Here is a 23,159-nt window from a genome sequence, read left to right as displayed (position 1 = left end):
ATGGCCCACACTAAAAACAGGAAATTTTGAAGTGGAGGTCAAACCTCAAGTGGGGACCTAAATGCCAAAAATGGCTGAACGAACAGGTAGAAGAAACAAAATTGCAACCAATACAGGAAACCAGGTGGATAGCCAGGTCGACACAAATCAGAACTCCGAGAGAGCGAAAGGAGTGGTCAACAGGGAAGGAGTGAGGAGAGGGAGGGAGGGAGGGCAGGGTGACGGAAATGCAGCCAGGGAAGCAATCATTGGCTGCAATAGCTTGGGGCCCCATATGTACCACGCACAAACTCACTAAAGAACTGTGAGGCCCCTGCAGGGGCCAAAATGAGAAACGAATGTGTCTTCCCTTCCACATGTTCAAAATGTTATTGAACCATCTCATTTAGTTTCTCTCTGCAAACACAATTCTTAATTCAGAAAATAAGAATAATTATATCATAAATACATGTAGCTTTCAAAATTAACTTAGCAATACTTCAAACTTTTGATTATTATTTTCATGCTTAGATGGTGACTGCAATGATTCCCATCTGGCACTTCAACTGCAAAGCTCAGTGATACTGAAAAATTTCAGTTTGGAAGGAGTTAACATTAACATAGCCACAAGATCAGCAAGCATATGAAATTTATTTTCTTGAGTATTTTCAGTTTAATTTTTCAGATACCCAACCAAAGGGGTTCAGCCATTCAGTACCAGAATATTCATGGGACAAGTAAGAAATTTTGGTTCTTCCACAAATGACTAATGATTTTGTATTACTCTCCTTGATATAACGACAGTCTCTTACTTCCAATCCTGGCTGCAATTTTTGCTGCTTTTTGTCAAAATTTTTATATTCTGCAAATTCTTTAAAATATTTCTGGAGTAACTAATTATTTTAGCAACAAAACAGTTTCCCTTCTAAATAAATTTCTACAAACTCAATTTTGCAAAGCTCTTAGTCAGTCTTCCCTATCTTACAATATTCTTCACTTCCCATCAGTGTAGAAGACACTCTAGTAAATGTTATGTGTTTGCATTATTATAGCGTTTCTTACTATGTTATATTATTTAATTTCAGGCAGAAGGGTTGAAGGGCCTGAAGAAGGAGCTGCTGACTCCTAAAGCTTGCCAATTACAACTGTCTTATGTGTGTGTTCTGCTGTTGCTTGGCAAGTAGATATTTTATTTACACAGTTAAATAATTTTGTCAATAATTGATTGTTTTCATTGTTTACTGTGTTATATGCCACAAATTACAGCAGTGCTTCAGCATCTAAGAGTAAAAATTCAATGTTATACAATCTTAAGTTTCTCTTATTACAAATGTTTACTTAAAATATGTAACTCTTCATCCAATAAGAGAGCTGAGCAGCAGACATCAATGTTGAAAAGAATAATAAATCAAAACATTTCTGATAAACTTGTTCTAGAGAGCTCGCGCTTTCCAGAGTATTATTACATGATCCAGCCAAAAAGATATTGTTGTCTCTCACTTGTCCCATGGTTTAAGTGCCTGATGAAGAAATAGGAGCAATTTCCATTCCATACATCCCCCCCCAATCACTTATTCCAGCCTTGTTGATGGTTGGACCACCTCTGAAAGCTGAAACTACTGCCAGTGTTCTACGTAACTATGTACTGAACAAACAATCCAGCTGTTCAACTGTATGAATTTTCAATACCAAGCTGTGGCCAGGGATTAACAATACCACTCTGTTGCACTTCATGCTGCTTAACATATGCTGCTTCACAGGTGGGTGATCTGTATCACCTCTCACTAACACCATCGTTTTTGAATTTCCTTCAAAAATACCCTGCTTCAATCTCCATCAATCAGTGTCCTTCAAATTACTCTATATTCTCCCCTCTTGTTCTCACAGCAAATTTTTCAGCTGGAACTGACTTCCATCACATTAGCATTTACTTTCATAGTAACTTCCCCTGCTGTTTCTCCCTCTCCCCACCCCATGTCACTTCCTCACCCTCACCCTCACAACTGAAATTAGACAGTATTATTAATACCCCAGTTGGGTCTGATGAGAGACCAATGATTGTAACACCCCCTCTTCCCCCAGTCCTATTAAACTGATATTTCACAATATTTTTATGGACTCTTGCAGTATTCTGCTGTGTTTGGTATCATACCTTAACAACTGAAACATCTTAAGAATCACAGGAGAGCACTACATTTTATTTAGGTGGCCATTTTTTGTCCTGTCCATCACATTGTTCATTTCTGTGAAATTGTAATATCCAGCAGTTTGAATGAAATACTTCCATTACAATTCCTCTCACTGCGGACATATGAAACTGACTGTCAAATTGTAGCTTTCATTGGTCATGTACTGCGAATCATTACATAAGTGCAATAGATGTCTCTTCTCTAGTGTTTTAGAAGATACTTTATTTATAATATGTGTAGGTGAAGTTGAATCAAACACTCCTCATTTCTTTATCTTCCTCATTACAATTAAATATTGTTTAGAGTGTAATTTTACATGCTTTATAGAGGAGCTTCTTATGAGTAAAACTTAATAATCAATTTATGCATTTGATTGACAGACACCAATACACAAAGAATAATCATTATTTGTAGTAATAAATGAGTAAAGCTACATTATGGGGATACTGTGAGGATTGCAAGGCATGGCATTTGCTACAGCAGCCACATTTAGTTGCTGCTGGAAATACTTGTCTGTTCACTGGGCACAAAGAATTACAATTTTAGCAACAGTTTTTACTGTAATGATCACCAAAATCACATTTCCATTTTCATGATACATGCAATTAGCAGTCATTGTTGGACTAGCTTTACCAACATATTACAAAAACTGCACTCGTCTTTATGTACCAAACTGAAGCCTCTAAACTTAACATTTCAATAATACAAATATTTAAGATGTTCCTCATCACCTAATTTAATTCTCACATATTTACTCCACAATTATTTAACTCCCATATAACAGAATCAAACAATGAAAAATCCAGGATGGAATGTAACCATATTATGAAAGGAAAGTTGCTACTCACCATATAGTGGAGATACTGAGTTGCAGATACGCACAACAAAAAAACTGTCACAAATAAGCTTTCGGTCAGCAAGGCCTTCGTCAAAAATAGACAACACACACACACACACACACACACACACACACACACACACACACACACACAAAAACAGAATTGCAGTCTCTGGCAAACCCATGTAACATAGTGACCCACTAATCATTTCATGACACATGGCTGCAGTTTTTATTTAAACATGGTTTTCCACTCTGTACGTCTTGTTCATTTTCCTGCTTTACACATTTTACTTGCTAATTAGCAGAATTACTTTAAATCAAATGAGATATTCAATTCTGACACTTCACTTCATGATTACTATTTTTTCATGATTACTATTTTTTCATGATTATTATTTTTATTATATTATATTATTATTTTATGATTTTATTTTTTTTCATGATTATTATTTTTGTTTCTAATATGTCTTAATTTCTGCCTGGTTACTGTTTGTACCTACCACTGCTTTCAATGTTTTCGTGGTTCTTTACTTGATTTGAAAAGGCATCACAGTCTGCAAAATAGGGTAGTTCAGTGGTTCTGTAAGAGAAAATCAAACGGCAGGAATGACAGTTTCCTGCTGTGTCAGAAGAAGTGCTTGGTAAGAGTATATCTGACGATTTTGTACCTTTACTGCCATTAAGATTTTTACTTATATATTTCTGCCTCCATAATAAGAAACAATTCACTTGGTTTTGGAATGCTGACACGCTGTTCTTGTTAACAAATTTCTTAAACACATTCTTATGATTTCTTATTTGTACAATAGCTGTATTGAATGCGAAAACTCACTTTTGGCAGACATTCACTTATCTTAAAAGCAATCTTTTTCCATAAATTATGGATTTACAAATTTTACCTCTGTCTTTTTGTGCACTTGTGCAGGTACTTGTGTTGTACACAGCTTAAATTAGTTGTGGTCATGTATGCCACCACATACTTTCTAGGTGTGAAAATAATGCTTTTGCAGTGATTAAATAGGACAGCTCTTATTTCATTGGGCCACAATTTTACTAATTCTTCCTGATTCCAGTAATCTCTGACATTTCATTTACATCTCTGCAAATAGGTTGGGGCAAACTCTTTCAGTGCTGAGTTATCAGTTCCAATTGGTTATTTTATCCATAGTAACATCTGCCCCTCTTTCATACAATTAGACATCATATTCTACTTCACATATGTGTCAATCTACTCTTTCCACCAACTTATTTTCCTATATATATATATATATATATATATATATATATATTTCAATGTGGTCACTTTAAACTGTGGTCCTTGGATACAATGCGTACAGAATGCAGATTAATTTTCACTCAGTGGCCTTCAGAAATCATTTTTACTGAAAACAGGTCATTATGAGTGCCAGCCAATATTTGAAACCTATCATAAATCTGTGATACATGTGCTGTGGCTCCCAAATTCATTTGATACCATAAAGATACATTAGTATTTATTTAATCATTCTGTACTTGAACAGACTGATGAACAGTGAACTGGTCTATTCATACATATATCCAGAATGTGCTATTCACTTTTGCCCCTTGGTTTATAGTATTCAGCAAAAATCATATCTACAGTTTTTCCCTGCACAATTACTCTGTGTACAATTGCTGAATTTTTTTATGTCTATTACACATATGAGTTAACTGACTTTTTCTCTCATCTGATTATGATTGGTGACTTCGCCACCCAATTTTTTTTTAACAAGACTACCACAAAAAATAATAGCTTTGATCTGAAAAGACACATTGCTGCAAGTGTTATCATCACAGCAATTGTGTAAAGCATGGTAACACTGATCAACCTAAAACAGATAGACAAAACTGAAAACACTTAAGCTATCAATCATCTTATAATCTCATAGTTATTGAAAAATTTAGCCAATGATGGCAACAGCCTTATTACGTACATAACTGAGTCTAAATCACTTGCATTTGAATAATAACCTGGAGTGAGAATCAAAATTATTCAATTTCTATTATGTTGCTATAGAAGACCAGGGAAAAATACAGTAACAATTTTTGCTGCATCAGTATTCTGCACAATAAATTATTCATTAATAACTTTTAAAAATTTCTCAATTATTTGTCGTTAATTCTCACTAATCAATATTTTCTTTAATTAAATGATAACTTGGGAATGATTGGTCCATCCCCAGTTCTTTTTTTCTTTTTTACACACACACACACACACACACACACACACACACACACACACACACACACAGTCTGTTCCACATGCATCACAGAGAAGCTACTTCAGGAAACGGAAATACATATTTCTCTCTCCAATCTTTACAAACAATACCTCCAGACATGCTGAACTCAATACCACAGAATCTGTTTTGCTTGTCAAAAGTGCTGCTGCTGGATGCTTCTTGGTAGTCCATGAGATCAATCTGCTACCTATTTTAATAAATATCCAATGCTGGGTTCCCATTCATCAATGTATCATGCTCAGTCTGCATTACAATAACCAGAAACATGGTAATCTTCACCTACAAATGCTTACAGTTTTCTCTTGTGGCCCTTTCAAATAGTGTAGAAGCCTGTCCACTTCCCTGTGGGCACTCTCAGCATTACTTTACGAAACAATTCAGCACAGTAACAGTACAGGCACTGATCTGCTCCCTATTGGTGCACATGTGAAAACACCAATGTCTTCTCAACAAGGACTATTCTGCATTGCTTCTTTCTAAATTTTTTGACTCATGTAAGTAGCTGGGGACTTGATCCTTATTGAGAAGCACAGAGGTAGCTTTGCAGTTCTTTATGGTGTATTTATTCAGAATTTAACTCACATAATATAATTGGCCTATCACAAAATGCTTGCTTAAGCTGTTTGTAACTTCTCCAAGATATTTGAGTTTGCATTTCATTTCCAGCCTTTTCTTTTAAAGAATTCTTCATGTGAAGGTCATTGCTTCATATGAACACATAATACAAGTAAACCGCAACAAGCAGGAATTTTTTTACAAATTACTGTGATTAAAACAGAGGTCTCTTGTAATTAACACTTACCACTACATAGCCCAGCATAATACTACATCAGAGCAGCACTTATTTTAAACCATGCACTTTTTTGTTTGTTTGTAAACACTTGTAAGCTTATTAGAATGATATTTCTTCATGTAATTCATACTGTAAAGATACAATAGCTATTACAATAATCAGTATCTAAATAACACCTGGCAGTAAGTCCAGACAGACATCTATGTAACCCAACACTTTTCAATGTGTATCTTTGGGCCACTTGTGAACCTTATAGTGTACCATATTTAGATAAAAGTTTCCATGGTTTCAGAAATCCATTTAGCACTGACCATTTTTCTGTCAGACTGGCAAGTTGTTATTTCCCAAATTTTGTTTTCTCAATGTGATTCAAATTATTCTAGTTTTGGTCATAGTCATTTGCTGGAATCTGCTGATCAATTTTTTTTTTTCTTCCAAGCTGGTACACGTAAGATGCAAATTTTTTTTAAATCTGTAAAGAACATGCTCATCTCTCTTCTTATGTTTTACTACTACAAAATATCTTGGTGATTAAATCTGGTGTGTGTATTGATTTATTATGTTAGGATTGATATAATGGGAATAGATTTGTATAGCTCTTGTCCAATAGATTTGGTCTGTTTCGTGTCTATGGTTTTGGTTCAGCTCCTCCTGATCCTGTTTCACTCATTTCACCCCCTTCTCACTCGTAAATGAAACATATAATATTCAAATGATCAGAACCATCTGATTTCTCTCATTTCTTGTGAAGTATTTTATTAGGCTCTGATAAGTCAGAATGAAGAGGTTTTACACAGTTATGGGAAGGCTCTGAATGCGATGTCAGTTGTCAACTGTCAAAGTCTATGTAGTCTGTCTGTCTCTGCACAGTTATGATAGAAATATGTTCCTGATGTCCCACATTCAAATCAGTAGTGATCTGACTGACAGTAGAGTGTCCACTGCAAAGCCACAGGAGGGCAATGAGACACCCACTCTTCAAACAGCTGTGGTCATTCCATGTGGCAGTTTACTTACAAGTGTGAAAACATACTCTCTGTGATACTGAAGATTCACTGTAGACACAGATGATATTTGGGCGCTAATGACCATTGAAGTTTTGCGCCCTAAAATCACAAACAGATGATATTGAAAACTGAAATCTTGTGTTATCACCAGTATGCTATTACCCATACACATTATTAAACTGATAACACAAAATTTAAATCATTTAACTCACGACATGCTGCCATGTTTACTACACATCTCTGTAACATATTACTCAGCTATAGAATGTACACTCATACCATACGCTGCATCTAATGGTATCATTTGGACACCATACACAGATCATCTCCAAATGGGATAATCAATCCCATGACTTTTGGTTACTCAGCTTATTTCAGTTTTGTTACAATACCTTAAAAGTACACTCACGGCCTTTTTAATGTACATGTCTACTTTGTTATCAAATACTCTGAGATGTTGAAGATCTTGTTTCTTCCATAGTTATGGAAGTTTTTCTTCTTCCCAAATGTTAATGGGTAAGTTAATTTCAAAGAATGAGTAACATCTTCTCAACCACGTAGCCATATCACTTTTTTCTGGAGCCTAAAGTAAACACCTGACATTTAACTACTCCCACTTTCAAGAAGTTGTCAACTTGACATTTATAATCTCTCATTGCCTGTGCATGAGTTATCAATTCTATTTCATTCTTAGCTTTCCATAAATGTCTGAAAAAACTGAATGGTTTTTGGTACCTAATTATTGTTTTTTGTGTGTTTATAAGAAAGCCTTTTTCTGGCTACAATCAATTAGAAATACAAACTACTAGGTTCCTACAATAAATGTTGTCTATACTGGAAAACAAAAATTCTAGTGAATTAATTACAGAATTCTCCTGGCTCAATGAGTATAAGACGAGAAGTAGTCTAATCTACTTTCCTTCTATATAATAGAGGGAAACATTCCACGTGGGGAAAATATATCTAAAAACAAAGATGATGAGACTTACCAAACAAAAGCGCTGGCAGGTCGACAGACACACAAACAAACACAAACATACACACAAAATTCAAGCTTTCGCAACCAACGGTTGCCTCATCAGGAAAGAGGGAAGGAGAGGGAAAGACGAAAGGATTTGGGTTTTAAGGGAGAGGGTAAGGAGTCATTCCAATCCCGGGAGCGGAAAGACTTACCTTAGGGGGGAAAAAAGGACAGGTATATACTCGCGCACACACACACACACACACACACACACACACACACACACACACACACATATCCATCCGCATATACACAGACACAAGCAGACATTTTCCTTCTAGTTATACATAAAGTAAGGGAAAGGCAGCCACTCACCTATAGTGAATCAACATCATGTGGGGTGCAAAAAAACACAACACAAAATGGCATTCGCACTAGCTTTTGAGCACTAGCTCTTTTTCTAACAAAAGTAGACACATTCACACATACAACCACAAATATATCCAAATATACACTGCTGTGGTGGTGGTGGTGGTGGTGGAAGTAGTAAAAAAAACCCACACCCACACACACCCACACACACACACACACACACACACACACAACACACAACACATTATAGGCTTGGATTCTTCATACTCTTTGAAACATAAATACAGTGGAACTTCGATTTTACATTCTCCAATTTTACATTTTTTGCGATTCTATGCCATACATTCGTAGCCCCTATGAAAAACCCATAACATCCATGCTAAAAATTCCTTGATTTTAGATTGCTTTCTCTTAAGTTTTATCTTGGTTCTCAGTATTTAATCGATGTCTCACTGAACTTTGTCCCATTTTCTTCCTATTGATGTTTGATGTGACTGAACAAGATATAAGTGGCTCAAAAGGCAGATGGTTTACACCACAGGCGGTGGCGGAATTAAGGGAATATTTTACATTATTGTGGAGAGGGGAGAGGAAATGCTGACGTAATCCATGATCAGTGATGCCAACATGACTTGCAGCATTTAGCATCACCACGCAATTATGATACAACTACTGCTAGATTGCAGTGGTAACGGAAAAACAAGAAAGTCAACATGAAGTGTTCCGGACTGAGACATGATGAAGGGGACCAGCCACCACCTTTTCTTATCCCATTTATAACTCAATTTCATCATTTTGCCTGTATTTCCTGTGTACTGTATTCACCAACAAATTCAATCGTCAAACTTTTATATACAACCATTGAGTCTCAGAAAATGTGCTCGGACATAACTGAAGTCACACAGTAGCCAGCACAGCCACCACACCATACTAACACATAAAATACCGTATTTACTCGAATCTAAGCCGCACTTTTTTCCGGTTTTTGTAATCCAAAAAACCGCCTGCGGCTTAGAATCGAGTGCAAAGTAAGTGCAAGTTCTGAAAAATGTTGGTAGGTGCCGCCACAACTAACTTCTGCCGTCGAATATATGTAGCGCTACACCGGCATGCTTTGCAGGCACAAAGATAAATACTGGCGCCAAAACCTCTGCGTCAGTAAATAAATTTAAAAAAAAAAAAAAGGTGGAAGAGGAGCTTTTTTTCTCAGCCCCGAGTTTCGACCACTGCATTTTCATACATTATCCAACGAAGTAAATAAAAATTCCGTATTGTTCATCTTCCAATGGAGCAGAATTTCAATGTACTACGAAAATCCGACTGGCAAGACTGTTTGGGATGTTTGTCAATACAGCCCACGCTACGTTCTGAATTTTTTCCTACCTGTGACAAGAGATGGTTGCTAATAGGAACTTTTATGAATTGTGAATCACATGCAGTATTCTCTTCACCATAAGAATAATACGAATATAAACATTTTGCCATGTATTTTTTCGTGTTTGCTGCTAACTCATTTAAATCCTGTCTGCATAATAAACTACGAAACTAGAGTGAGACAACAGCAAATGCGGAAGAATACACACATCGTGTCATGTTTATATTCGTATTATTCTTATGCCTAATAGTGATACAGTCAGAAATCAAGCACGGCAATTGACTAGATTTTTTAAATCTAAGATGACTCTAATTTCTGTGCAGAGTGTAATGTACTAAAGAGGCGTCTGCAAAGATTTTCAAACGGAGAAAAATTTTCGCTAAACTCTCGTTCAGAACATCTCGTATCATACGCAGTCTATTATTTGGTTTTTGTTGATCATTATCAAAGAAAGTAGCAGTGTAAGTAACAACAAATAGCAGTCTCTTGCCATTGTTTCGCTAATGAAGACGATTCCTCTCTTTTTTTTTTAAATTGTAAGCGGCGGTAGCGCGCACAAAAGCAAGCCATGCCGCGAGCGGCGACAGGCTGTAAACACGCACTATCAGAATGCGACAAACAATGCACGACACAGTACACTAACGCATTTTCAGCTTACAGTGACGTAAACACCTATAACAAAGAAAACGGCACTTATGAGATCAATGATAAATAAGCAATCGATTCAAATCAGACAAAGCACGTGAAAAAGGAAGGGTACCCATATAAATACGGACGGAGCACCTGACGTATAGCAATGGCTACCTGGTAAAGCTTAAGTGCTAAGCTTACGACTCGAACCAAACTACTGTAGCTGTATCGTCATTCATTCGACCTAAATTGTGTCTCATATTAAAAAGGGCCAACTTTGTTTCGATTTGGAGGCGCAGCCTAAAACTTTTCTCTCCCCTTGAATTTCGAGTCTCAAATTTCAGGTGCGGCTTAGATTCGGGAAATTTTTTTTTCCTTGACTTCGAGTCACATTTTTCAGGTGCGGCTTAGATTCAAGTGCGGCTTAGATTCGAGTAAATACGGTAAGCTCACCTACTGGATGTGTCAAGAGAAGGAGTGGTCCTTCAGGAACAAGAGTGCTGGTAGGGGTGAAAGCATTTTGTGAGGTGCTGAAAATATACTTTTCGTGCAGATGATGTGCTGTGACAGAGATGTCACATGGAAATAGCACAAAGGTTTTGTGATAGCACATTTTAAAGACTTCCACGTCCAAATCTGACACGATACAGTTGCAACAACTACATACACTACTCATGTATATACTTTGCACCACACACTGTAGAGCATAAAGACTGGCAGCAGTGATCGAGGGCATGAAGCGAAACTGTACCACCTGAGCTTGCTTTCAAATTTACATTTCACACATTGTACAGAAATTCACTGTACCAACTTCTAATAAGCTTGCAACATCAATTGTGGAAGTAAACTCATTTTTTCACACATCTGTCTCTCCCCTCAAGCCTAAAACAACACTTTAATAGAGGTGAGCATATGAACTGCAGCTCATAAGGAAAGCATTAAACAACAGAAATGGTGACAAAGTATGTCATTAAGCAGATGTCCGCATTTATCCTTATGCTTTAACCATATAGCTACTGTGACGTTTTTGGGTTAATTCAACATGTTCATCAATTTTTGCTTTTTCTGGGTGAGCATAAAGGATGATATCTCAAAAACGTGAGTTTTGAACATATAATTTGTAGTTGTAGCATGTCAGAAAACAGCTCGATTACCTTATACCCAGGTATCAGTTTCAATGTTTTGATAAATTTTTATTTGCTTTTACATATTTGTGATTTTTTAAGAACTCAGGAAATTTGTTACCACAAATTATTGTAAAAACATTGTATTGCACCAGAATGAGATTTTCACTCTGCAGCGGAGTGTGCGCTGATATGAAACTTCCTGGCAGATTAAAACTGTGTGCCCGACCGAGACTCGAACTCGGGACCTTTGCCTTTCGCGGGCAAGTGCTCTACCAACTGAGCTACCGAAGCACGACTCACGCCCGGTACCCACAGCTTTACTTCTGCCAGTATCTCGTCTCCTACCTTCCAAACTTTACAGAAGCTCTCCTGCGAACCTTGCAGAACTAGCACTCCTGAAAGAAAGGATATAGCGGAGATATGGCTTAGCCACAGCCTGGGGGATGTTTCCAGAATGAGATTTTCACTCTGCAGCGGAGTGTGCGCTGATATGAAACTTCCTGGCAGATTAAAACTGTGTGCCCGACCGAGACTCGAACTCGTGACCTTTGCCTTTCGCGGGCAAGTGCTCTACCAACTGAGCTACCGAAGCACGACTCACGCCCGGTACCCACAGCTTTACTTCTGCCAGTATCTCGTCTCCTACCTTCCAAACTTTACAGAAGCTCTCCTGCAAACCTTGCAGAACTAGCACTCCTGAAAGAAAGGATATAGCGGAGACATGGCTTAGCCACAGCCTGGGGGATGTTTCCAGAATGAGATTTTTACTCTGCAGCGGAGTGTGCGCTGATATGAAACTTCCTGGCAGATTAAAACTGTGTGCCCGACCAAGACTCTAACTCGGGACCTTTGCCTTTCGCGGGCAAGTGCTCTACCAACTGAGCTACCGAAGCACGACTCACGCCCGGTTTCATATCAGCGCACACTCCGCTGCAGAGTGAAAATCTCATTCTGGAAACATCCCCCAGGCTGTGGCTAAGCCATGTCTCCGCTATATCCTTTCTTTCAGGAGTGCTAGTTCTGCAAGGTTCGCAGGAGAGCTTCTGTAAAGTTTGGAAGGTAGGAGACGAGATACTGGCAGAAGTAAAGCTGTGGGTACCGGGCGTGAGTCGTGCTTCGGTAGCTCAGTTGGTAGAGCACTTGCCCGCGAAAGGCAAAGGTCCCGAGTTCGAGTCTCGGTCGGGCACACAGTTTTAATCTGCCAGGAAGTTTCATTGTATTGCACATTTAATTTCCTTCACTTAAACAGATTTTATACAAAGTATTGGAGAGGATTGTTATTTTTAATCATATATGCCACTTACATGTGTTTCTGCTCATATTTTATGGGGTTTTAACATTTTCCTTGATTCTGCATTTTCCTCAGGTTTGCGTTTTTTAAGTCTGTACAGTGGGAAAACACAAAACAGGGGTTTTAATGTAATGTAGTGAATGTAAAGCAGGAAGATCGATGTAATTGATTTTAATTACTGGAGTATGGGAAGGACATTATAAGTTATTGCAGTATTAGTTTATTACCTCTGACTGAAAAACTCATGTATAGAAAGAATTAAAGCAATTGGCCATAAAAACATACCAGCATTGTGAGCAAATGTGAGGACACATAAAGGGAGAAATTGTGATGAAATAAAAGTTTTGTACATAACTGAAAATAATGGTAATCATTTCTCTGTCAATGTATATGCATAATTGAACTACGACAAGCGCATAAGAGATGTGGCATGAACTGAGGGATGTATTTGAAGGTTTTCTGCTGCTAAGAGTGTAAGTTTGTTGAAAACACTTTTCATAATGGACTGAAAAATTGCTTATCAATAATCAGTCTTGCATCTTGCAGTAGCCAGGGAAGTGTATGCTCGTGTGTGTGTGTGTGTGTGTGTGTGTGTGTGTGTGTGTGTGTGTGTGTGTGAGAGATCAATAATCAGTCTTGCATCTTGCAGTAGCCAGGGAAGTGTATGCTCGTGTGTGTGTGTGTGTGTGTGTGTGTGTGTGTGTGTGTGTGAGAGAGAGAGAGAGAGAGAGAGAGAGAGAGAGAGAGAGAGAATGTATGTACTTCTGCTAGAAAAAGTGTTATCCTTGAAAACTAGTGTGAATGCTGTATTCTCTTACGTGTTTCTGTGTTCCGTGCCTCAATCTCCTATAGGTGGATGGTTACCTTTCTCGTATTTTACGTATTGCACCAACCATTATTTTTAATTCTTGTTATTCCTTCTTACTACATTACACAGGAGTGATTAGCAGCTTATTAGCAGCTCATTGGTGCATGATATCCATGGCTAAACATTATGAGTTTCCTTTGCATCATGGAGTAAATGTCCTAGTCTCCTGTATGATACTGAATCTAGTAGTGACCAACCTCATCCTCAGAAGGATTTTTAATGGCAGCTTCTGCTGACAAAAATCACTTTACTGCCCGTTTTAGTTACTTTGGTTACTGGAAAAAAATATTTGTGCATATGAACTTAATTCCTCTATCAATGTAATCCACAAATGTTAAAGTGTGTACTCATCTATGAGTATGTACACATATTTTGTGAGGTGATTACTGCCTTGGGCTAATACCACATACCCAAATTCTTTGACGTATAAGTAGTGTTGTCTGGAACTAATATGATACAAATTATTTACTAATCCACACTATGTGATGAAAAGTATCTGGACACCTGGCTGAAAATGACTTACAAGTTCGTGGCACCCTGCATGTAATGCTGCAATTTAATACAGTGTTGGCCCACTCTTAGCCCTGATGACGGCTTCCACTCTCACAGGCATACATTCAATCAGTTGCTGGAATATTTCTTGGGGAATGGCACCCCATTCTTCATGGAGCGCTGCACAGAGGAGAGGTATCAATGTCAGTCAGTGAGGCCTGGCACAACGTTGGCATTCCGAAACATCCCAAAGGTGTGCTATACGATTAAGGTCAGGACTCTATGCAGGCCAGTCCATTGCAGGTATGTTATTGTTGTGTAACCACTTTGCCACAGACCGTACATTATGAACAGGAGCTCAATCGTGTTGAAAGATGCAAGCGCCATCCCCAAATTGCTCTTCAACAGTGGGAAACAAGAAGATGCTTTGAACATCATCAATGTAGGCCTGTGCTTTGATAGTGCCATGCAAAACAACAAGGGGTGCAAGCCCTCTCCATGAAAAACCCAACCACACTGTAACACCACCACCTCCGAATTTTAATTTTGGCACTACAAATGATGATCACCAGCCATTCATCATACCCACATCCTGCCATCGGATCGCCACATTGTGTACCGTGATCCTTCACTCCTGATAACGTTTTTCCACTGTTCAATCGCCCAATGTTTATGCTCCTTACACCAAGCAAGGTGTCTTTTGGCATTTACCATGAAATCCAAGTTTTCTTACCTCCCACCTAACTGTCACAGTACTTGCAGTGGATCCTGATGCAGTTTGGAATTCCCATGTGATGATCTGGATAGATGTCTGCCTATTATACATTATGACCCTCTTCAACTGTCTGCGGTCTCTGTCAGTCAACAGATGAGGTCGGCCTGTACGCTTTTGTGCTGTTTATGTCCCTTCACGTTTGCAGTTCACTATCACATCGGAAACAGTGGACCTAGGGCTGTTTAGGGGTGTGCAAATCTCACGTACAGACATATGACACAAGTGACACCCAATCACCTGACCATGTTCGAAGTCCATGAGTTCTGCAGAGTGCCCCATTCTGGTCTCTCATGATGTCCAATGGCTAATGAGGTCGCTGATATGGAGTACCTGGCAGTACGTGGCACCACAATGCACCTAATATGAAAAACTTATATTTTTGAGGGTGTCCAGATACGTTTGATCACATTGTACATTTATACTCTGAAAACCATCATGATGTGCATGGCGGAAGGTATGTCCCATTGTACCAGTCATTAGGGTTTGTTTCCGTTCAATTCACATATGGAGCGTGGGGAGAATGATTGTCTGAATGCTTCTGTGTGTGAAGTAATTAATCTTGTCCCCATGACTCCCATGTGGGCGATACACAGGGAGTCGTATATTAGTAGAAACGTCATTTAAAGCCAGATTTTTTCAGGACAGTTCACGTAATCTTCAAGAGTCTGCCAGTTCAGTTTCTTCAACATCTCTGCAACACTTTCCCATGGGTCAAACAAACCTGTGATCATTCATGCTTCCCTTCTCTGGATACGTTCAATGTCTGCCGATAGTCCTACTTGGTACAGGTCCCACACACTTGAGCATATTTCTAGAATGGGTCGCACAACTGATTTGTAAGCAATCTCCTTTGTGTACTGACTACACTTCCCCAATATTCTACCGATAAACTGTAGTACCTGCTTTACTCACAACTGAGCCCATTTGATCATTCCATTTCAAATCCCTATTAAGTTTTCACCCAGGTATTTGTATGAGCTGGTCAATTTCAACAGTGACTCATTGTATTACAGTCATAGGATACTAATATTTTTCGTTTTGTGAAGTGCAGAGTTCTACATTTTGAACCTTTAAAGCCAGTTGCTAATCTTTGCACCACTTTGAAATCTTATCAGGATCTGAAAAAACACATTTATGCAGCTTCTTTCCAACAGTACTTCATTATAGACAACTGCCTCATCTGCAAAAAAAAGTCTGTGGTTACCATTACCATTGTCTGCAAGGTCATTAATATGCAATATGAACAGCACAGGTTCCAACTCACTTCCCTGGGGCACACACAAAGTTACTTCTACATCTGACAATGACTCTTCATCCAGGATGACATCCTTTGTCCTCCCTACCAAAAAGTCCTCAATCCAGTCAGAAATTTCACTTGATATCTCATATGATTGTACTTTTGACAGGTGTGGTACCGAGTCAAATGCTTTTCGGAGATTAAGAAATATTGCATTTACCTGACTGCCTTGATCCAAAGCTTTCAGTATGTCATGTGAGAAAAGTACAAGTTGAGTTTCACTTGAGCGATGGTTATGGAATACATGTTGGCTGGCATGGAGGTCATTCTGTTCAACATGCATCACTACATTTGAGATCAGAATACGTTCTACAATTCTGCAACAAATAAACGTCAAGGATATTGAATGGTAGTTTTGTGGATCACTTCCACAACCCTTCTTAGAGATGGCTGTGACCTGTGATTTCTTCTAATTACTGGGCACAGTTTTCTGGTCGAGGATCTACAACAGATTACAGTTAAAAGAGGGGCTAACTCAGCCACAAATTCAGTGCAGAATCTGATTGGGATTCAATCGAGTCCTGGAACTTTGTTCAGTTTTATCGATTTCAGCTGTTTTGCAACAACACTCATATTTACTTCAGTGGTATGAGGATTAAATTGGGGCAATTCTCCTGGGTTTTCCTATGTAAAGGAACATTTGATAACAGAGTTAAGCATTTCGGCTTTTGTTTTACTATCCTCAATGTCAATTCCCTTATCATTTGCTAGGCACTGGACACTAACTTTGGTGTCACTAACAGCCTTTACATGCAACCAAAGTTTTTTTTTTTTTTTTTTAGTTCTGTGGAAGATCACTTGAGAAAAATCTGCTAAGGAAGTCACTGAAGGCTTCATGCATTGCTCTCTTGACAGCCAAACACATTTCATTCCGCATATCTTTATCTATAGTCCTATGCTTGCTTTCACATCTATTTTGCAATAGTCTCTGTGTCTTTGATGTTTCTTTACAGTGATTTTATACCATGAAGTGACCCTCCCGTTATGAACTGTTCTACTGGGTTCATACCTGTCCAGTGAATGGTCAACTATTCTTTTAAACTTGAGTCATAGTTCCTCTACACGTTCCTGCCTTGGGCTACATGTTTCACGTTTATCGCTGAGATATGACACTACCGATTTTTTATCTAGTTCACTGAAAATATGTGCCTTTCTGCTTGTTTTAGTTGTCCTTTGCGTTTTGGTAATCACTGTTGCCACAACCAAGTCATGGTCACTCGTACCAGTTTCGGCTTTGACAAACTCAAAGATGTCAGTCTGTCTGTTGCCATTTGATCCAATATACGTCCATATTGAGTGGGGTTCTGAGCTACCTGTTCTACATAGTTTTCAGAGAAGAAATTTAGCAATGTTTGACAGTATGTCTTATCACAATCACCACAAAAAAACTAATTTTTCCAATTGATTGTTGGATGAATTAAGTCTCCACCTATGATTACAGTACGATTGGGGACCTTACATACAAATCAAACTGAGGTTTCCTCTGAAGTTTTCGGTTACATCAGGAGATGAGTCTGGCAGATACAAGGATTCAATTACCATTGTATGACCACCCCTGATACATGCCTTGCTCCAACACTCTCACAAACAGTTTCAATTTCTACCTTGATGGATTGGAGCTTCTTGCCTACTGCGACAAATATGTCATTTCCATTTCCCATTAGCCTATCCTTTCAATATACAATTAAATTTTCCCCAAAAATCTCATTGCTATCAATTTCAGGTTTCAACCACCTTTCTGTACCTAGTATTATGTGAGCTTCACAGGAGCACTTCAAACTCTGGCACTTTTCTGTGAATGCTTCGGCAGTTAACCACTGGGATTTTAACACTCTCACCTGTGAGAGTCATTTCTTTCAACCTTATGCTGATACATCTGGGAATCCTACAACTATTGTTATCTGGAATGGATGGAGAGTCACCTCATCTAAGAAACCCTTGTGTGCAACCCACACACAGTCAGCTACGTCGGTATCAGCCTTCAATGTGTAGTGCACACCTGACCCATTTAGGGGTACCCTACAATTCTCAACCCTATGACGCAAGTAAAGGACGTCACAGCCTAGCTTGTCACAGAACCTCCGAATTCCTTGGTTCACTCCTCCCACTCGACTCAGAACCAAGGGGGTCATGATCAGTTCTGGGGACAATGCTGCAAATTGTGAGCTTTGTTGAAACTCCATGTGCAAGGCTGGCCTTCTCAACTTCCTCTGCCAGTTACTGGAATGATCCAAGTATGACCTCAGATGGCAGACATGATCTGTTCCAATGTGTGTGCAATCTGCAGCTAGTTCTACCCAGTTCTCTTAATGGCTGCTGGAATAGCCTCTACCGCATGCTGCATGAGGCCCCCAGGCATACACGCCAAGTGCACTTTTTATGCGTTCCTGTCTCTTGCTGCCATTTCCCTAAGGGGTACCATCATCTGCTATAGATTTGAACTGATGACTATTAATAGACCCCTACTCTTTTGCGTTTGCTATCTCCTGAAACTGGACAAAACAGGTTTCCACAAAACAGATGTTCTCCCTGGTCTCCATCCACACTGTACAGGACACCTAAATGTGCCAGTGAAATGCCACTCTCAGTGAAGTGGATGAGTAATGACAGATCTTGCACTTCCCACAGAGAAGACAGGAATCACATGAGAGGACAGTACTTGGGATACCTTTGGTACTGGTTTCACAGGCACATAACCCTTAGGAGCTTTTCCAACACACTGATTCACAGCAGCTAACAATTATTCGACAGTAGCCATGGGGGTTTCCAGATGCTTATGAATGTCAACCATATCATCCCGTGTTCAAGAACAGCAATCACAATGGAGCTGCATTTTGCATGGTGTAATGTATTACAGGACAGTGAACAAATAAATTTAAACTAAGCCTTCTGATTATCTTTTAATCTGTTGAGTTAAAAAAGTAATAATTCCCTAAAAGAACTGAAGCAAATACACAAAGAGAAATTTCTAATAAGGCAACAGAAAAACCTGTGGTAAAAAATATAAGTTTCCTAAAATTTTTTAGATTAATTACAGTCAATAACAAACTCAATATATATGTAGATAATATATACTCCTCTTCAAGGGGAAGCTAGATGTAGCACGATATGTTAGTAACAGTATCTGCTACAGTAACTACATCACAAGCACTGGTTTCCTAGAAATAGGGTTACGCACATGAGACACTTGTAGCTCCATCGCTACACATGTTATTCTACTATTTTGTTAGTACATGATACTGGCAAAATGGTAACGCACATTGTATCTCCTGCTAGTTTTGTCCATTAGTCCTGATCTTGCTTTAATAGCTCTTTGCTAAATAGCCATATTTATTGCAGTTGTAATATATTAATATTTTTCAATGTGTGCATCAAATCATCATGCCTTTCTTCTATCTGAAGGGCCACCACATCACCAAGATATGAGTCAAAGCAAACATCAGCCTTTATCTCATGCACCATAAACCTTGTACACAGAGGGCAACACAGCAACTAGGCTGAAACCAACCCATACATCTTTTACCTTGAAACTTAAGCTTTTTAATTTATTAGATGTAGGGATATTTTCTGATACGAAGCACTCTACTAACAAGCAACTTTTTGGTCCATCACAAAAAAGGTTTTCAACAAACTTACTTTCTTGGGGATAGAAAGCCCTCAAGTACATTCTTCAGTTCATGCCATATTTCTTATGTATTTGCCATAATTTGATTATGCACATACACTGACAGATGAATGTGTAACAATATTTTCACTCATGTACAAAACTTCATTTAATCACAATTTCTTCCTTGACGTATCCTCACATTTGCTCACAATGCTGGAACATATTTTTATGGTGAACTGCTTTAATTCCCTCTTCACTTGAGTTTTTCAGTCAGAGGTAATAAACTAATACTGCAAGAACTTATAATGTCCTTCGTTTACTCCAATAATTAAAATCAATTGCATTCATTTCCTTGCTTCAAATAAACCATGTTATTTATGTGGAAAGAGCTTAAACCCAGATGCTTGAGAAGCAGCCTTCTCGAAATATTCAGTTCTGTGTTTGCTCTGTGTAATAAAAATGCATTGACGAATCACTATATCTGAGTGGACAAATGTATTGCTCTATTTCTTTGTGGCAAGAATTTCAAAGATCTTAGTTTTGCAAAATGTTCTCCCGAGTCTATGATTACTATCTGTGTAAAGTTTTCAAGCAAGACTGTACATTGTGAACCAACTGTCAGGGGTAATATTCCTTCCCATTCTCTTCACTGACTCTACAAATCTGAGCACAACCAGCTGTGTTACTGACTTGGGAAAAACCCGCACTTTGTTGTTCCACTTCCCAATATTTTACTTACTACTTCTCACACTTGCCAGTTAAATATTTTGAACCCATGCATTGCAGGTTTTGAAGGAACATACATTCTGAAAGAACAACACATCTGAAAAAATAGTAACATTTCATCCACTGTAAGGTATACACATGTGTAATGCTTCTATATTTTTTTGTGATTCCTTCCATAACATGATGTACAACATCATTTTTTATGTTCCTCTCTTGTGTGAATATTATCTAATCTAACACTTCTCAAAAGAAATCTAAATCATAATGATGACAGACTTGGGAAGATTTATGTCCATGTGCAACAAGTATCCCAAAATTCTTCCATGTTCATTTTGCCTCCATGAAGAATGCCATAATGTACAAAAGACCAAAAAATGCCTTAAACTTCCTCTTTCTTTTATATTTCTTGCAGTTTTTGTCACTTTTATGCAAAGTTTTATGAGATCTATGTAAATATTTGTGCTCTCTAATATGAAATCGAATAAATCATGGCCAACAAACAGTTTCCAGGCCTCAACAATGGTGATAACATTTCTGGCTTCTCTGCCAACATCATGCTAATTTGTAACTATATCATAAGATCTGGCACAGACATTTTGGTTTGGAATATTTTTCAGCCATTTAGTTTGATAACATCTTGACAAACAGTATGGGATAGGGATTGCAGCCAACTGCACTAGTTGTGTTAGTGAGTGTACTCAAGTTACTGACAGGAATGAAGACATTCACTTTGCTGTCCAGTTATTGATCAATCACTTCATTTTCTGTGTTGTGATTACTTCTGGGAACAAAATTAGGATCCACATCTGAATCTTATCACTTTCTAGTAACAGTTTTTGAATTCCTTCATGACTTAATAGACACTGTCAAGCCATTTTCAAGCAGTTTTATTGTACACAGAAAGTATAACAAGAAAAGTGCAAAAGCTAACACAAAAGGACAGGCTGGATCTCTCAGATCCAAAACGCGTTTCTTCCCGCATCTACAATCAACTGGTGAACAAAGTGGAATGATGAAACAAGTAGTGGCCTCTAGCAAAATTACGTGAAAGCTACAATGAATGGCTTACTCACAAGCAGTGTACTCTTGCGGATATTTTTAAGACAAAGTCTGCCTGGATCTGAGAGACCCAGTGAATCCATTCTAGGATTAACAAATACCCTTCTCACTATATATTCAGAAGCCACATATTCAGGAACGTCATAAAACACATTATACCAGCAGCCATTCTGAAGGCTATTTTAGTAAATCTTCATTACACACAACATCTCAACATTACACATTTTTTACACTGTTCTATTTCCCTTTCCTTTGTATCTTCTTCTTCTTCTTCTTCTTCTTCTTCTTCTTCTTAAACCTAGTACCATTTCCAGTTTACTGGAAAACTAATTTTGAAATTTTAACACACATCACTGTGCACTACGAAGAAGTTACCACATTAGTAATAACATATAACTTAATTTTGCTGCTGTCTTCACAGTGCTTAAGTTTGAAACAGCTAAATTACTAACTTACCTGTTATGACCACATAGTTAAGAATTACTTGAAATAAAAATATCTAATACTGTCCTAACCTCACTGGCTGGTGCTGTTCTCTCTTGCTGACAGGAATATTTCTTAACTTTCATCAGTTTACCTATAAACTCTTTTTCCCACTGAACCTGGAAAATAAAATTCCACACTGCAATGAAAGAGTTACGTTATGAGAGGTGGTGATAATTTTAATCCCGTGTACTGAAATAACAGTTATACTTTACTGTGTTAGTCTTTGATATACAGTGTACGTGTGTGACCCTTGCTTAACACTAATTTCATATTAGTTAGTGCAGCATCTAGAACATGCAGTACCTTCCACCATAGAACATGAAAAATCATGATAAGTATTGTGAAGAGCCATAGAAAAAGAGTACGCAATTCACAATAAATTCTAAGGTTACTGCAAATGTGTTACACTACAGCTGGTATAAGAAAGACACCATTCTGCAAGCAAAAGGCATTCTCAAATAATACCAATTTGTCACAGAGGCTGTAGGATTAAACAGTCTATATATTTTATATTGTTCACTGATACATAGTTTCAGCTCTGTAGTCGATCTGAAGTCTCTGTAATATATATCAGATGTGCTATGTTGTTGTTGCTGCTGTTTCTGTTGTGGTGGTGGTGGTCTTCAGTCCAAAGACTGGTGTGATGTACCTCTCCATGCTAGTCTACCCTGTGCAAATCTCTTATCTCTGCATAGCTACCGCAACCTACTCCCATTTGAATGTGTTTACTGTAATTCAAACGAAGGTATCCCTCTGCAATTTTTACTCTCCACCGTTTCTTTCACTAATAAATTGACAACTCTTTGAAACCCCACGATATGTCCTATCAACGGATCACGATATGTCCTATCAACGGATCACCTCTTTTAGTCAAGTTATGCCATAAATTTCATTTCTCCCCAGACTGATTCAGTATCTGATCTGGCCATCTAATCTTGAGCATTTTTCTATAGCATCACATTTCAAAAGTTCTGCACTGTGCAACACAATTAAAGGATCACTTTTTGGAAACCCCATAATTGT

At 38.2% G+C, this 23,159-nt stretch overlaps 1 protein-coding gene across 8 annotated transcripts in view; it reads right to left on the bottom strand.

The window, feature by feature from the left end:
* Positions 1 to 23,159, bottom strand: part of LOC126162434 (peptidyl-prolyl cis-trans isomerase G-like) — a 333,524-nt gene that overhangs the window by 170,616 nt on the left and 139,749 nt on the right. For 4 of the 8 annotated variants that reach the window (XM_049918938.1, XM_049918937.1, XM_049918941.1 and 1 more), the window contains one exon: positions 22,166 to 22,252. The exons of the other annotated variants lie outside the window; for them this stretch is intronic. In XM_049918938.1, the coding sequence (XP_049774895.1) occupies positions 22,166 to 22,252 (87 nt within the window). The remainder of the gene's footprint in view (positions 1 to 22,165; positions 22,253 to 23,159) is intronic. 8 annotated transcript variants of the gene reach the window in all.

Source organism: Schistocerca cancellata, chromosome 2, assembly GCF_023864275.1.
Source record: "Schistocerca cancellata isolate TAMUIC-IGC-003103 chromosome 2, iqSchCanc2.1, whole genome shotgun sequence".
Classification (NCBI taxonomy): domain Eukaryota; kingdom Metazoa; phylum Arthropoda; class Insecta; order Orthoptera; family Acrididae; genus Schistocerca; species Schistocerca cancellata.
This window is presented reverse-complemented; position numbering and strand designations above follow the sequence as displayed.